This window comes from Sebastes fasciatus, chromosome 9 (genome assembly GCF_043250625.1).
Source record: "Sebastes fasciatus isolate fSebFas1 chromosome 9, fSebFas1.pri, whole genome shotgun sequence".
In the NCBI taxonomy this organism is placed as follows: Eukaryota; Metazoa; Chordata; class Actinopteri; order Perciformes; family Sebastidae; genus Sebastes; species Sebastes fasciatus.
This window is the reverse complement of record NC_133803.1, coordinates 10,594,771-10,610,952: the sequence shown is the minus strand read 5'-3', so window position 1 is coordinate 10,610,952 and position 16,182 is coordinate 10,594,771. Positions and strand designations below refer to the sequence as shown.

The window sequence follows — 16,182 nt, the reverse complement described above, 5'->3', positions numbered from 1 at the left end:
GAAACATTATTATGGAATTTTTTGCCCAATGATGCCAAAAACATTCTGCCTACTGCAGGTTTAATGTCAGGGCCTCAACTAAATCAACAAAAGTCAACAGGGACACTCCAAGTAGTCAGTTAGGTGCAACTACTCACCTCTGTCCCTGAATAAACAAAACACCTTTCACCACCCCCTGTTTCTCACACAGCACTTTTTCAACACCTATAGACAAACAAATGTTATTAATGATACAAGTAATAGAGAGATAGATAGATAGATAGAACGATAGATAGAACGATAGATAGAACGATAGATAGATAGATAGATAGATAGATAGATAGATAGATAGATAGATAGATAGATAGATAGATAGATAGATAGATAGATAGTAACTTTATTGATCCCGAGGGAAATTCAAGTTTCCAGCATCACAGTTCCATAGTGCAAAACATGTTAGTAAAAAGGCAGTATAAAAGTTAGTAGTGCAAAGTACAAAGTAAAAAAAAAATATACCAGATATAAAAATACAAGGAGATGAAGAAAACTGTTAAAACTGAATATAGTGCAGGGTAACAACTGTGATACATGACTATTAAAAAAGTGAATATAGTGCAGAAGAGACTGTTAAAAATGAGTATAGTGCATCATATAGTATAGTGCATCATATGGCTGCGAGATAGTCTATTAAATTGTTTTTATTTTATAACCTGATGTGGCAGAATATTTATTAATATTTATTAATCTAAAATATTGAATATTATGTTTTGTGATACTGTATCAATTCTCAAAAACACTATATAGTGCTACCACGTTGGATGTTAGTGATATTGGATGTTAAGGGACTGTCAAATGCAGATCGCACTGTTCTGAGTGCATGAAAAAGATTTTATGTATATGGTGGTGTCTTCTTCATGCTATGACAGTTTTCCAAAAATTTGATTTAAAAAAAATCGCAATATATCACCTTGCTAACAGTATCGCAATATATATTTATTAATCTCCTGGTAAAGCTGAGATGTTGATTTTAGGAGCTATAGAACAGCCAGATGAACCATTTGTCTCCTCCAGTATGGCCAGTAAATTAATATTCATGAGAGCCAGACGCTGATTGGCTGACGTCCCCCTGTGACGCAGAGCCGTCCTCATTACATATTCAAAGCGCCTCTCTCTGCCCCGCTGCAATAAAGGCAGATAGCGGAGCATGGGGAGCAGGGGGAAAACTTTTGATACTGACATGTTAGCGCAATGACTTTTTGAGTAACATCTAACTGGGACGAGGCTCCCGGCGTGAGGAGGACACAGGGCGCCTTTACGGGAAGAAAAGAGGAGCACAAGGGGACGAAGAGTTGAGAGCAGTCTGAAGAAGAAGAAACAAGCGGTGGAAAATCCAAGTTGAGCCATTTGAATTGAAAGATGAGCTTGTTGTCTGCCATAGACACGAGTGCCTCCGTGTACCAGCCTGCGCAGCTCCTCAACTGGGTCTATCTCTCCTTACAAGACCCCCACCACCAGACCAGCGCCTTTGACGCCTTCAGACCCGAACCCAACTCTTCCCACCCGGATCTCGGCTTCAGCAAGCAGACTCCCGCAGCGGCGGAGCTCAGCTCTTCTCTCAACTCCAACTATCTCAACAACTTCTTTCAGCTGCAGCGGAATGAGGTGACAGATGGCATGAAAGCATATACATATAATAGCCTGTCTGGGGGTGTTTCACATTGTGAGATTGTGTGGTTAAGTTTACTAACTAGACTGGAGTAAGAATCTGAGTTGGGTTTGTTTGGCTGATCTGTTGCACAGCAAATGTTTCAGCATGTACAGCATGGGCTATTCTGGTGCCATATACATAACCACCATGATATTTCTAATATGGACAATAACTTCAATTATATTAACAATAAACAATATATCCGAACATGTGATAGGCTCAGTGTAACAGCTATATAATGTATCTTTAAACAGTAAATTAACTGTAAAATACTGTGAAATTAATAAAAAAAAAACAGTTCAAACTGTATTTTTTCATTAACAGTACAAAGCTGTACATTTCATCGACAGTATAATAATGTTAATTTTACAGTAACATAAAGGCAACACTTATGCTGCCATTTCTTTACTGTTATTTTACTGGGACATTCTTAACAGTGCATCCATGTCTGCATGTTCTCCTCATAATAATATCATACATTGATGGACCGAAAAGAAGTGGGTTTAACAAGAAATGCTCAGTTTTATTAGTGTTTACTTTCCCCAAACCATCACAATTCTTTGTCCTATAACAGACATCTGATTTCATGCTTATAGAGTCTCTGTAACTTGTTTATTTGTGTTGTGAATTCAGGCTTGGTTGTTGCTGTGTCAGACAGAGGACACAGTTATTATAATTATCATCATACTTATAACACAAAAAGTATAGCTAAATATTCTACTGTAAATATCACTGCAAATATTAATATCTGAATATCATGTCACAGGAGGTAGTCAGTGCACTAACAGTAAGAAGTGTCACTATAAACTCACGTATGAGTACCTTAGTTATACTATGTGATTGCAAGAATATTACGATTGTTTGGGGGATTTAATTTGGATAAGCTTATTAAAGTTTAATTTAAAAAAAATAATAATATTTTCTTTTTCTTAAAGCCTAACCAGGGACAAGGTCTGCAAATTATCTATGGCTAGAAGTCCTATATACCTTGCATCGGTTGCACTTTAATCAAGTGTAACAATGCCTATGTATTGTTTCAGCATGTAAAGCATGGGCTATTCTGGTGCCATATACATAACCGACATGATATTTTCTAATATGGACAATAACTTCAGTTAGTTATTAACAATAAACTATATATCAGAACATGTGGCAGCTGGTGGAAATTTTTCTAGGTAGGGCTGTGCCACATCCAATCAATTTCAGCAAACATCCCAGTATGATTTAATGCAAAAAAAAGTGAAGGTATCAAAAACACATTACTACTTTGCAGTTAAATAATCAACAATTATTTTATCCAACAGGAGCAGTAAAGAATGCTTAGAAAAACACAACAGTATAACATGTACTTAGTGGTGGAAAGTAACTAAGTACATTTACTCAAGTACAATTTTGAGGTACTTGTACTTTACTTGAGTATTTCCATGTTCTGATACTTTCTACTTCTACTCCACTACATCTCAGAGAGAAATATTGTACTTTTTACTCCACTACATTGATTTAATAACTTTAGTTACTTTACAGATTCAGATTATTAATACAAAATATAATCAACGAATAAATGATGTATTATTATAGATTAAAAAGTGATGAACACATTAATGCATCAATAAGTATAATCCAATAATATACATTATTCTGCATAATGTGTACTTTTATGTTTGGTACTTTAATCAGATCATGTGATAGGCCAATTATGATCATACTTATAACACAAAGAGTGTAGCTAAATATTCTACTGTAAATATCACTGCAAATATTAAGGAAAGACTGTCTGAATATCATGATTTCACAGAAGGTATAGTCAGTGCACTAACAGCAAGTAGTGTCACAATGAACTCACTTAGTTATACTATCTAATTACAAGAATATTATGATTGTTTGGGGGGAAAAATAATTTAATTTGGATAAGCTTATTAAAGTTTAAATAAGCAAGTAAGATCTTATTAGATAGTTAAATAGTTAAACAAACAATAGTGGTGTAAGAAAATATCAAATATCGGTGTATTACGATACGATACAACTTTATTGTCAGTTTGCACTGAAATTCATTTTGCATCCATAGGCAGCTCAGTTTTAGAAAAAGTACACATACAATAGACATACTTTTACCATAGACAGACAGACAAATAAGTAAGACCCATCAGACAAAAAACAAAACACATCACAATTTACGATTTACATGTCTTTAGCAGCACATTAATTATTATTTAGCAACAAGATGGACTGATGGACAAAAGCGTTATTAAGACGCTTAAAAAAACATATAAAAGATTATGTCTTGTGATACTGTATTGATTCTCAAAAACACTGTATAGTGCTATGACGTTGGATGTTAATGACATTGGATGTTAAGGGACTGTTAAAATGCAAATGCGGATCGCACTGTTCTGATTGCATAAAAAAGTTTTTTTCCCTCAGATTTTATGCATATGGTGGTGTGTTCTTCATGCTATGACAGTTTTCCTAAAATTTGATTTTTAAAAAATTGCAATATATCGCCTTGCTAACAGTATTCGCAATATATCGCAGTATATTGAATCGTAACCCCTGTATCGTAATACGTATCGTATCGTCAGATTCTTGCCAATACACAGCCCTAATAAACAAGGTTTCTATGTAGACATAATTATATTCCCTTTCCCTGCAATGTCATTAAATAATTCAGGATAAATAAGTCTGTTTTCAGCATGCTGAAGAGTTATGGTTCAAATTTGTATCTATTTTTATTTTATTTAACCTTTATTTTTAACCAGGCAAGTCAATTAAGAACAAATTATTATTTACAATGTCGGCCTGGCAAAAAGGCAAAGCCTCTTGATGCACTGGCATACATGATAAGCATTACAAATGACAACAAGCATTATATGAAATAAAAATGCAGACAGGCACACAATCAACAGATAGTATCAGACAAACAAGTGTCAGGCAATACAACAACAGAAGCAAGTAGTAAAGACAAACAATCACAACACGCTTTACATTTAACAGCAAAAAACACTACATAAAAGATATGCAGACTAGTACACGCGCATCAGGTTAATTAAAGGTGAAGCTAACAAACTATGTTTTAATCAGATGTGTCTGTGATCAGAGAGGTTAAAGAGGGACAGATGGAAATATGTTCCCCTGAACACCTCTGTCTGGAGAGAGTGGGCCACTGCAGCCTCCTGCTGAGGCCGGACTTCTTCAAATAGACCAGGTTGTGCAAACAAAATCAATCCTTGTTTACATATTGCCTATTTTTGTAGCTCAGTGTAATTTTAGGGACAAACATGCTGTTAATGTATGCAGGGGGGCAAACCCGATACTGCAGACCGTACTGTGCAAAAAGGAGCCCACCACCACCACCACACCTAAACATACATACAGCACACACAGTAAGAAGCACACACTGTGGGCAAAATGGTAGTGTAAAGACTGCATCGAAAGCTTCCCGGTGTGTTGATTACACTGCACTTGAGTTTCTTAGATCTACGTTACTGTGTTGGAAACTCTAGGAAACAGAAGAAGTGGATGGATGGTGCATTCGCCATCTAGAGCCAGTGTCCATTATTATGGTGGTAACCATAGAGGCCCCTTTGAAGTCATTTAACATGAAACAGTCCTCTGAAAGTTGGGTGTGCACATTATACGTTACACGCGATTGTGTAATGCCATTCAATCCGCATGAGTATAAGTATTTCAAACTGAGGGAACACATACAGCCTGGAAACGGTTTAAGGGGTGGGGAGGGGGCATTTTTGCAACTTACGATACGGGGCTAAGCCAAGCAAAATAAACCGCTGCAGAGATTTGATGATGAGATGAGTAATGCAAAAATTCGGTTGTTTTTGCAGCAAAGGATCACACAACAGTCCACTTAAAGTGAAATAGTGATAAATGTTGTTGATTGGAAACTCACATCATGGAACAAGTCAAGTATTTTTTACCACAAAATCATCTGCTGGCTGCTTTATGTAAATGTTTATCACTTTTTCTCCATTTGTAACCCATCTCTAGGCTATGAAGACACATGCTTAAAAGTGACTTGTATAAACATGTATAATCATTCTGGTTAGCAATTCCCTGAGGAATTTATTCTACCTCAAATCAGTCACCTTTTAAAGGGGAACTACACCCATTTTCAAAATTCATGTTATTCCTATGCTCTAAGACAGTCCAAAAAATATTAGTAAACATGAACAACTCTCTCCCAAATCCCAAAAGCTAAAAACTCAAACCTGGGATGTCATAGGGTATAAAGTGTGGAGCTGCTCCATAGACAATGAATGAGGACAGATGTTACAGATGACACTGAGAGCACCCAGGGGAATGATCTGAGTATATGGGAACATTTTCTGTTTCACAACTGACAACATTACAATGTAATAAAGCTCATTTGGGTATAAAAAAGAAAACAAACATTCTGTGGTTCCACAAAATCAGTCTACCATTCATTGTCTATGGAGCAGCTCCACACTTTATACACTATGCAGCTGATTAGACTGTAGTTAGGCTATTAAATAGGTGTTATCAGTCGCTGTAAGCCTCATAGATGTGGGTCAATAGGGGCCTACTACACCCACTAGTAGGTTTTATCATCTATTCACACGGTAGATCACCGAAAGAAGGTATAAAAGAACATGACAGCGACCTCTAGCTACTGTAGCAATTATGACAGGAGCAGAAGCAGAAGTGAGGCGCTGTAGTATAGACAGCATGAAACGCCATAAGGGCTGGAGGTCAGGGATGATGGATGGGACACAAAACACCAGGTTTTCACCCAGGAGACCAGAGTTTGCATCCTGTGTGAAACCAACAATGTATAGTCGTCTTTGTGTTCGTAGTTATTTTAACCCAAAATATAATGTTTTTCCCTGAACTTAAGTGTTTTTGTTGCCTAAACCTAAAGAAGCCTTTTTGTTTGTGTTCAAAACGTGAGCTTTCATTCAGTTTTAAGACATATTAGAACCTGTTGCTTTTAAGTTTCACTTTCACTTTTACAACGTAGTAGGCCCCTAGATGAGCCACATCTATGGGGCTTTTAGTGACTGTTTTAATATTTAATATTTAATGGCCTGATAACAGATCAAATTGGGTGCCCAACGACATCAGAAGTTTGAGACTTACTTCTCTGGTTTCCGGCTTTGAGAGAGAGTAGCTCATGTTCACAAATACTAATTGTGTAACTTTCCTAGGCCATTGAAATAGCATATTGGAATTCTTAATTTAGTTGGTGTTCCCCTTTAAGTTCGCACCAGACGCCACAGCCCTGGTTTATTTAAATATGCACGTGTGTGATTGACCCCTGCGGTGTGACACCTCATCCCTGGACCTGAGAAAATATAGTCACAGATCTGCTACAGTTGTCCGCCTCACTTGGACACACACACTCAGTTGCTGGTAATGATACCAGTTTAGTTCTCATTGTGTCGGCCAACGCATACACACACATCCATCGACACACACACATAAACACACAACCTCCTGCCGAGTCACTCACTCTCTCACTCACTCACTCACTCAGTCTCTCTTTCACTCACTCACTCATTCACTTACAGACACACAAAATAAACAAACTCTCTCCCCACCATTAGCAGATGTGTGTTTCCTTTGGGCTGACAGTGGGAGGTTTCAGGCCAAACTGAAGAAATGTGAGCAACATTAAACTGAGCAAAGTTTCCTGTTTTATATGTTTGTTAAAATCATTTTACAACCTACATTAAGACTTTAGCGAATACACAAACATGCACATTTCCTAAAGGAGAGGTAATACTGTATATTAACAGTAATACGCAGAGCTGAAATACATGGCAGATGGAAAACTTTGACGAACTACAGAGCCGTAACGCGTGATTTACGACGACTTTGTGTAATAAATGAACATGAGTTTTAAAGCTGGAGCTGGTTAGCAAGACAATATCACAGCCTAGCAGATAAAGATTTGGCTTTCAGCCCTGGCCATGTTGCCAAGTTTAAGGTTTCTGTGCTGTGCAACACTGAACAACATTTCCCAGACACAAACCCACGCCCCAAACAGTGGGCTACCTCCGGGTCTGAAAAGTGAAGCCAATACTTAAGTGCCTTAAACTTGCATTCTTTCTAATAGCCAGCAGGGGGCGACTCCTCTGATGGCGACGGCCAAAATGCCAAACTCGAGTCTTGAAAACGGCAGTCCACAAACCAATGGGTGACGTCACGATGACTACGTCCACTTCTTACAGTGCTTTCAAATGAAACTCATGAACTCGTATTTACAACATGGGAAGTCGTGTACACAATATGCTTGGCGTTCAAGTGGTTAAGTCGTGGGATCACCGCTGCTAAGCAACGGCAATATTAACATTACTGTCGGCGTCTAGAAGCCACAGAGGCTAACAATTTAGCAAGATAGCAAGTGGGTAATATAATGCAGTAAATGCAAATACATAATGACAGAGGAAAAAGATGAGGCCCTTGGGAATATCAACATTTTCCTCAGACATATAAAATTCCGAAGAAAAACAATATACAACTAAAATTACAATATATTAACTTATTATGCACCGAAAAATTTACCTCCATGGCATCCACCATTTCTGACAACGTCTGCAAACACGTCACAAGTCGTGAACTCGGAGCTTTCAGAAACGTTCCACTTACGAGGTCGTGAATACCACAAGAGGGGGGCGTTCATATGGACTCTTCTCGTGAACACGGTAAACACGACCCCATTTGAAGGCACCATTATATACAGTCTATGGGTCCAAAAAGAGACGAGTGTCAGTGGAGGAGGAAGAGTTTATCATATGCACTGTTTATCATATAAATGTTTTTACCCGTAGGTGGTGTCTCAAATATCTGTCATTAATGCTGTTGAGGCAGATGACAAGTTAGACTGTTTGTTTAGCAACTTGTCCACAAGAGGTTAATTACCTGACCATCTGAAAATAAAAAAGTCTGCGCTAAAATCAACATAACTTCACCCAGAGGTCAATCCTCAATCTGTCTGTCGACTCTGGTTTTCATTTGAACAGAGGAAGACACGAACGAGAAGGGAAATAAGGCACTGCAGGCAATGCTTTCCCTGTCATTAATATTCAGAGGGCATCTTCTATGAATCCAACGGGCCCTGTGGCATGCGACGCCGCGCTCTACGCAGCTCCGAGCGCACTACAAACACGGACCACGGCTAGTTTACCGCCAACAGTGCATGATGGTGACATTGCTGATGTTCCGCAGGCTGGCAAGGGAACATGCCTCCCATCTTGTTTACGATGAGTCATCCTCTGCAAAGTCCTGTCCTTCTCTGTGGACATGCTCAGTACTTTTCCAGCTCATGAGCACAGCTGGGCCTCTCGCCAGATGTTCTGAATTTAATGAGAGAAATGATCTTGGAGGGATGTTTTTTTTTTTCTTCATTTTTTTGGGGGGGTGCAACAGAAAATAGGACAGAGAGTACTCAAAGGAAATTGGCGATTAATCTCAACATTTTTCAACACTCCAAAAAACAGAAATGCAATATATAATGTTGATAATATCTTTTATGTGGTAATGTTTTCCAGCACACTGCAAGTCAACAAGTCACATGTTATGAAGCTGACTGATGGGAATTGAGTGTGAAAGCGCCTCAAGGTTGTTGTTAAAATCTTAGACAAAGAATGTGAGGAATTATATGTTATAACTGAACCTTTTTCTTATTTTCTTCTTATTTTTTTAGGCCTTAAACAACAACGTGTATAAGAATGTGTCGCCCTATGGCTCCCTGAACAACATCGTGGATGGACTCAACTCGCTGACGGACCATTTCTCAGACCTTTCCCTTTCCTCAGAGCCAAGGAAACCAAACAAAAGACCCCCACCTAACTACTTGTGCCACCTGTGCTTCAACAAGGGCCACTACATCAAAGACTGCCCTCAGGTGAGACTCACATATTTCACCTAATCTAGTTTTAGGATGACACAAATAGCTTACAGTGCAATAACTGTGTGACTTTAGACTTCTTCCGTGTCTTTTCATACGAGCCAATGATGGCACTAAAAGCTGTGCTTGCTCCAGCCAATGCCTGTCTCTCTGTCTTTCTCTCCCGCTCTCTCTCCCTCTTTGGCTCTGGTCTGACCTACTTGTTAAACAGGCTGGCCTCTGTCTTCCGTAGTCATGTGTGTGAGTGTGTGTATATGTGTGTGCTTGTGTGCATTTTAACTGCCACGGCATTACACTACAAGAAGCCATCCGTTATATCAGTGACGAATAAACTCATTGGGCTGGTTCAAGGGTCAAAGGTGAAACTGTCCGTCTTTGCATTGGTGTTAGGATGTTTTCAAGAATAAAAAAAACACAAACAAATACAGATACAGCTGCAGTAGGCAGAATATTTTTGGCATCATTGGGCAAAAATTCCATAATAACCTTTCAGCATATTGTAATTCAAGTGTTCAGAGAGAAAACTAGACTTCTGCACCTCCTCATGGCTCTGTTTTCAGGCTTTAAAAAATCTTTGACCAATCACAGGTCATTTCAGAGAGAGAGCATTCCTATTGGCTGTTCATTCAAAAGAGGCAGCTGTCAATCACTCGCGAACTCCGATCAAACGGTCAAACGAGGCAGCGCTGATCAGCTGGCGGTGCTTGGTATTTCCTCAAATGATCTCAACATGGCTGCCGGGTCACAAACTTTCTCATTTTACAGCTAAACAGTACATAATAAGATGTTTCTGAAAACATTTGAGGCGAGAAATAGGCATTAACGTAACAGTTCGCGATTGATTGACAGCTGCTCAGAAACAGCAGGCTCCTGCTTGGCTCTGATTGGTTGTTTTCCTCCGGTGTGTTAAATCTTGCAGATGCCATTAGGAGCACCGGAGGACATAGAGACACCTGATATTTTTCAGATTACCTGTCTCATGCACTACTGTCAGGATATAGTGACAGTTTCATAAAAATTACTTTTTTTTAAAATCATATTTGCTCCAATTCTACCCACTGCTGCTTTAATGTCTTTTCTGACATGTAGCTAAAGATATATTAATGCACAATATCACAGTTGCATTCCTCTGCCTTCCAGCTTCCCCCTGATTCAGTCTGTTATGATGTGTTTTCTTTTTTGCAAGGCACCATGGTAAATCCACCTTGAGGTATAGCATTGAGATGTGACAAATGGGGTCTCAGCTGCTGTCATCTCCTAAAATCCAAACTCATCCTGAAATTCACTAACAGAATTTTAGGTTTTAAAATATCCCTGCCATTTTACGTTAAATGAGGTCTGGTCAGAAATATCTATTTTAAGAATAAGGCCCTGGTAGGGAGCTGGACTTGTTGCTACAGGCTGATGCAGGTGTGCATCACTCAACATCTACATGCAAATGAGAGAATAACTTAGATATTGTGTACTATAACATAAGTAAAGTGCTGTGGAGTTTGCAGGGGTTGTTGAGGAAGGAATGGACTATGAAATTGCTGTGGTGGATCTGTCATTGTGGTGTTACATAGCGCCTTGTAAAAGGCAAACTCCATGGCCGGGACTGCTGCGGCCTGGAAGTGATTTGATGTCATAGGAGGAACACAATGTCGTTTTCCCTCGGAATTGTGGGAATTTTTTTACACAGAGTTGTTTTTTTGTTGGACTCGCGGTGCCTAATAATCTCCCTTCTCTCACTCTCTGTCTCTTTTTTTGCCTCTCCCCTCTCCCTTTCCTTGGGTGAGGTGCAATAGTTGTCTGAGCCCAGCCCGGAGTTTCTTTTGCATGGAATGGTAATGAGGAGCAGATGTGAGATTAAAATGCTTTGACTCGCTCCATGACATATGATGACTGGTCTCGGGAGGTCCGTAAATGACCTGTGTACTGATGAAATATCTCCCGGACGGCTCTGAGCTGCAATGTGAGGGAATTAGATCATCTATTGACAACCCTGACGGGAATTCTGGGTCGTACTTTATCATGCAACATGTAGCTTTTCTTCGTTTTTCCTTTATGGAATGCTGTAGTTGTGGATGTGAGCATTGATCAAATGATACTGATACTCAACATGGGAGCAGGTGTGCATTAAGTAATACAAAATTGTGTGTGTTTATCACCTAAACTGATCTTCTTCACTGTACCATTCCAAAATTAAAAGGTGAAAATGTTGCTTTATTCAACAAAATACCCCTTTTCACAATAGAGCCTGTGAAATCCATCATGCCATAGATGTAAGCATTCGGGGGTTGGACTTCAAAATCACACTCAGCCGTCTTCTGGTTTATATTTCAGCTGTTCGTTAAACTGCCAACAGTAACTCAAAACGCAGCAAAGTCTCCAAACGGCCTCTGCACCTACACAGTTCAACACCATCCCAGTTATTTAGTTCTCTCCTGGGCTTTTTTACTCTCCATAAATTCACCTTCCATTTGTGCTACATCACTTACACTATTGCCCAGTCACCTGTCATTACGGGCCTATTTTTACTCAACTAGCTGAATAACAGATGATGTGACACACGACTTGAAATCGAAACACTGTTTTTAATGGCGAGAGTGTTCTACTCGCCCATTAGCCAAGACTTGCGTCATTTTCCAAAAGATATTTTTTTTGCCCTACATTACTCTGTTTCACAAGGTGCAGTGATCACTCGTGTGTCCGTGGTGTTTCTGCCTGCACTGGAATGCATTTGAGGATTAATCTGTCCCTACTAGTAGTATGTGCTATCTAGAGGTGTTTGCCAATGAAAACAGAAGCTCCTGCTTCTCAGTAAAGTATGTCATCCTGGTCCAGCATGGAGAATCACATCCTGATGACATGTACAGTCTTCCTCTTCTACTTCACCTCAACATGTTTCATTGTGTTGTTTTGTGCTTTGTGACTTTTATTGTTGAGTTTAGGGAAGGGATAGTTTTATGAATTAAACTAATATCACATATTTACATTTGCATGTATTTTAATCTAAAGGATAAGGTCAGTGATATGGAGTGCTCCAGGGATGATGTATTTTTGTAGGCCAACCAGGAAGTTAGCATCGCCCCGGTTTCCTCGACAAAACGTCGAAGGGATTTTTCCATTGGGTTTATCGATTATTGCAGAAAATAAGCTCTATGTCAAACAAACATTTATGATACTTACACGTTTTGTTCCGTAATCTCCACAACACCACTCTTATGATTTTTGAAGCATGAATGCAATCGACAGGAGTAAAAAGCTAACGTAAGGCTATAAAAAATCTACACCACAGTAGCATGAGCGCGAGTATACATAGCGAGGCTGTAAAGGCGGACGTGTCGGCGTGATGATGTTTAGTAGTCTCATTTAGCCACTTGTTAGCAACCTCCTTTTTTAAGACACATAAAGGATTCAAAATTCACGAGTGGGATATTTACTGACACAGCTACTGACTTCTAACTAAAATCCCATTCATAAAACATTGACTTCCAGACAAGGGAACCAAAGCGCTAAAATGCTAACTCATTTCAGGGTTTTAGGATTCATTCCTGAAGCACTATTTTGTGTCTGCTTTTTGTCCACAAATCCCTTAAAAAAAAGGAAAATAACAAGGAATTGATACCAACAAATAGTGTCTGTGTATTCTTCCATAGAGCTCCATTGTTGTCCAAAAACCTTTAAGAACACATTAAAGCTGCAGTCGGTAACTTTAAGCAAATATGATAAAAAAGACAACCAATCAGATCCGAGCAGTCTCTAACGCTGCTGTCAATCACTGATCGTGAAGCTCGGAGGATGAAATTGTCAAACTAGGCAGCGCTGATCAGATATGAGATTCTGTTTGTGAATAGTTTAGAAGGTTTGCCACCGTGTTGGAAACAGTTGAAATAAACCAAGCACGAGCAAACTTTCTCATTTTATAGCTCAACAGTACACTACAAAATGTTTCTGAAAACATTTGAGGCGAGAAATAGGCATTACAGTAACAGAATATTGATTCATATTTGATCAGCGCGGCCTAGTTTGACAGTTTGATCAGAGTTCCTAAGTTTCGCGAGCAGTGATTGACAGCAAGCTTTAATGAGCCATACTGTTGACCGGGATGACATGTTCCTTCAGACACACCTGCTTTTCTTTTTCTCCTTGTCTTGTTCAGCCTCCATCCATCATGCACCAACACTTTGCACTAAACTGTTGTCATTTGAGGGTTAAGATTAAGTATTTGATGAGGATCAAATGTGTTAATTGAATAATTACTGTTATTTTTTACAATATACATTTGAATTAAGATTTTATTATCACGTGCTTTAAAACCACCTTACCTTTGCCAAAATTGACTTTATTGCAGCTGAAGGAGAGTCAAGGTTTTAGACAGTGGTGGATCCATTACCTGAGTCACTGTGGTCGACGGTATTTCTATCCCTTCCAGTTCTTGGTTTCTGAGAGAATAAGAGTCAGGCAATTAAATAGTTGAGGTTACAAAAGTGTTTATGCATTACTTGCAATTTAAGACCTTTTTTTTAAGTTATAACATGTTAATATTGGAAACGCACCGAGGAGTTTTGTGGCTGGGCCGAGAGAGTAATTTTTCAGGGGAACTCTTGGTAGTTGAGTGAAAGCCACAGGCCTGGCAGCAGCTGCCCAGAGCTCCCTGTCATGGGGAGAGAGGTGTTATGTAAACTGGCTTTTATTCGGAAAATGAGGTCGCTCCCCCAGTTATGAGCAGAATGCCCCTCGCTGCCACGCTTTGGCCCCCGTCCAAGATGTCTTCCACTTGCACTCATGATTTGGTTCTGTTCTGTGGCCTAATCCTCTCAACAGTTGGCCCCACCTCTGATTGGAGTGATCAAAATGATGCATTGAATGACATCTTCTTGCTATGTCTCCCTGTAGAAAGATTAACTCATGGAAAATGTCTTTGCCGGAATGCAGGTTTGTGGGTATGTGGGGGTGGCTGCTGCTGCTGCTGCTGCTGCTGCTGTGTGTGTGCTGGTGTGTGTGTTTTATGTGCGTCTCTCTGAGAGTTACTATGCCCCATTCCTGGTCGCAATGCATTCCCCCGGTTCAGTCCTTCAGAATTATAGTTTCCTGGACATGTTTTTTTACTCTTCTGAGAAATTTCTGATATTTCGAAACTGCTAGAATACTTATATAAAAAGCTTAAAAGACAAAAATAACTGGCATGACATCCATCACTACTTCTGCTTTCGACCTTTTATCTATTTCTGTTACAAAGTATTTCTCTATAATATAAGATTTAAATTTCTAAATGAAAACAATCAAAGTTGTAAGTTAAAGGTGCTAAATCAAAGCTTGGGAGCATTTCTGTTGCCTCTGCGGCTCACAGCTAACGGTGCTAACAACGCTAACGTGAGAGTAGTGCATAGCGGCGGCCGTGAGCTAGCCAGTGGAGCACGTTCACATGCACAAAAATGCACTAAAAGTATGCACAGCCGGCCTGGCTATGTCAACAAAGCGCAAAGAGGCTCTGATTACAACACACACAGAAGGAAAGTGACTTCATTCTCTGCTCAGGTAGACATTACTCCTCTATATCTTTACATAGCAAATAGTTGATTGCTGCTGTATTAATGTCTGAATATTGTATAGAGCACCTTTAAATACTCTTAATAAAGAAGCTCATCTAATCTGTTTCATCAGGATATTCCCAACAACTGTCATCTCATTTTGATTAGAATATTGCTAAATCCTGAATGGAGCAAAGAGATGCACGATATCCCGCCCACTTGAGAAAAGCACAGACAAAACAAAGTGTCATGTCATGTGAAATAAATAACCAAAGCTGTTCAAACTTTAGCAGGAAATGTTCATGAATGAGCTTATTGTAGGTAAGAAGCTGAGTGAGAAAATACATTTTGACATTTTAGGAAGCATGCTTATTTGCTTTCTTGCCACAAGTTAGATGAGAAGATTTATTCATTTATTGGACTGTATTCTACGGATTAAATAAACAAGATATGACGTGTTAATTAGTGAGCCTTATGGGACAGAGCCATGCTAGCTGTTTCCCCTTGTTTCCAGTCTTTGTGCTAAGCTAAGGGGACCAGCTGCTGCCTGTGGACTCATTTAAAGAGGACCTATTATGCTAATTTTTAGTTGCATACTCGTATTTTGGGTTTCTACTAGAAAAAAAATGTTTTACTTTTCTCATACCGGCGTTGCCACAGCACCTCTTTTCACCCTCTGTCTGAAACGTCTAGCTAGTCTAACTAGCTTTGTTTGAGGGTGTGCCAAACTAGCAGCTAGGCAAAGTGTGTTACTTGGTGACATCACCACGTTACGTTAAAAAAACTATATAACACACTAAAGGAAAGGGAAAAAGCACAAAACTATAATAGGTCAGACATGTCAGCGGACAGACATGTCAGCGGTATCAATCTCATTTGACTGTCAGCATAAAAAGCTACTAAGCATATTTCCCAGAATGTTGAACTTGTGCTTTAAGGGCCACTGTAGCAATGAACTTATATGAGGCTGCTGCGTCTGCATAGCTGTCATTGCTCAGATTATATAGAAACAGATGAAAAAGAAAGAAAAAAATGCCTTTTTTGGCCCGCCGTGAGACAAATTTAATTTGTTGTACATTATACGCCAATGAGTA

General features: G+C 39.2%; 1 protein-coding gene and 1 long non-coding RNA gene across 2 annotated transcripts in view; both read left to right on the top strand.

Annotated features, from left to right (window-relative positions):
• Positions 1-16,182, top strand: part of LOC141773870 (uncharacterized) — a 143,462-nt gene that overhangs the window by 80,519 nt on the left and 46,761 nt on the right. The window lies entirely within an intron of this gene.
• zcchc24 (zinc finger, CCHC domain containing 24) overlaps positions 1,152-16,182 on the top strand; it is a 48,228-nt gene continuing 33,197 nt past the window's right edge. The window contains exons 1-2 of the mRNA XM_074646009.1: positions 1,152-1,641; positions 9,369-9,569. Of these exons, the coding sequence (XP_074502110.1) occupies positions 1,396-1,641; positions 9,369-9,569 (447 nt within the window). The 5' untranslated portion in view covers positions 1,152-1,395. The remainder of the gene's footprint in view (positions 1,642-9,368; positions 9,570-16,182) is intronic.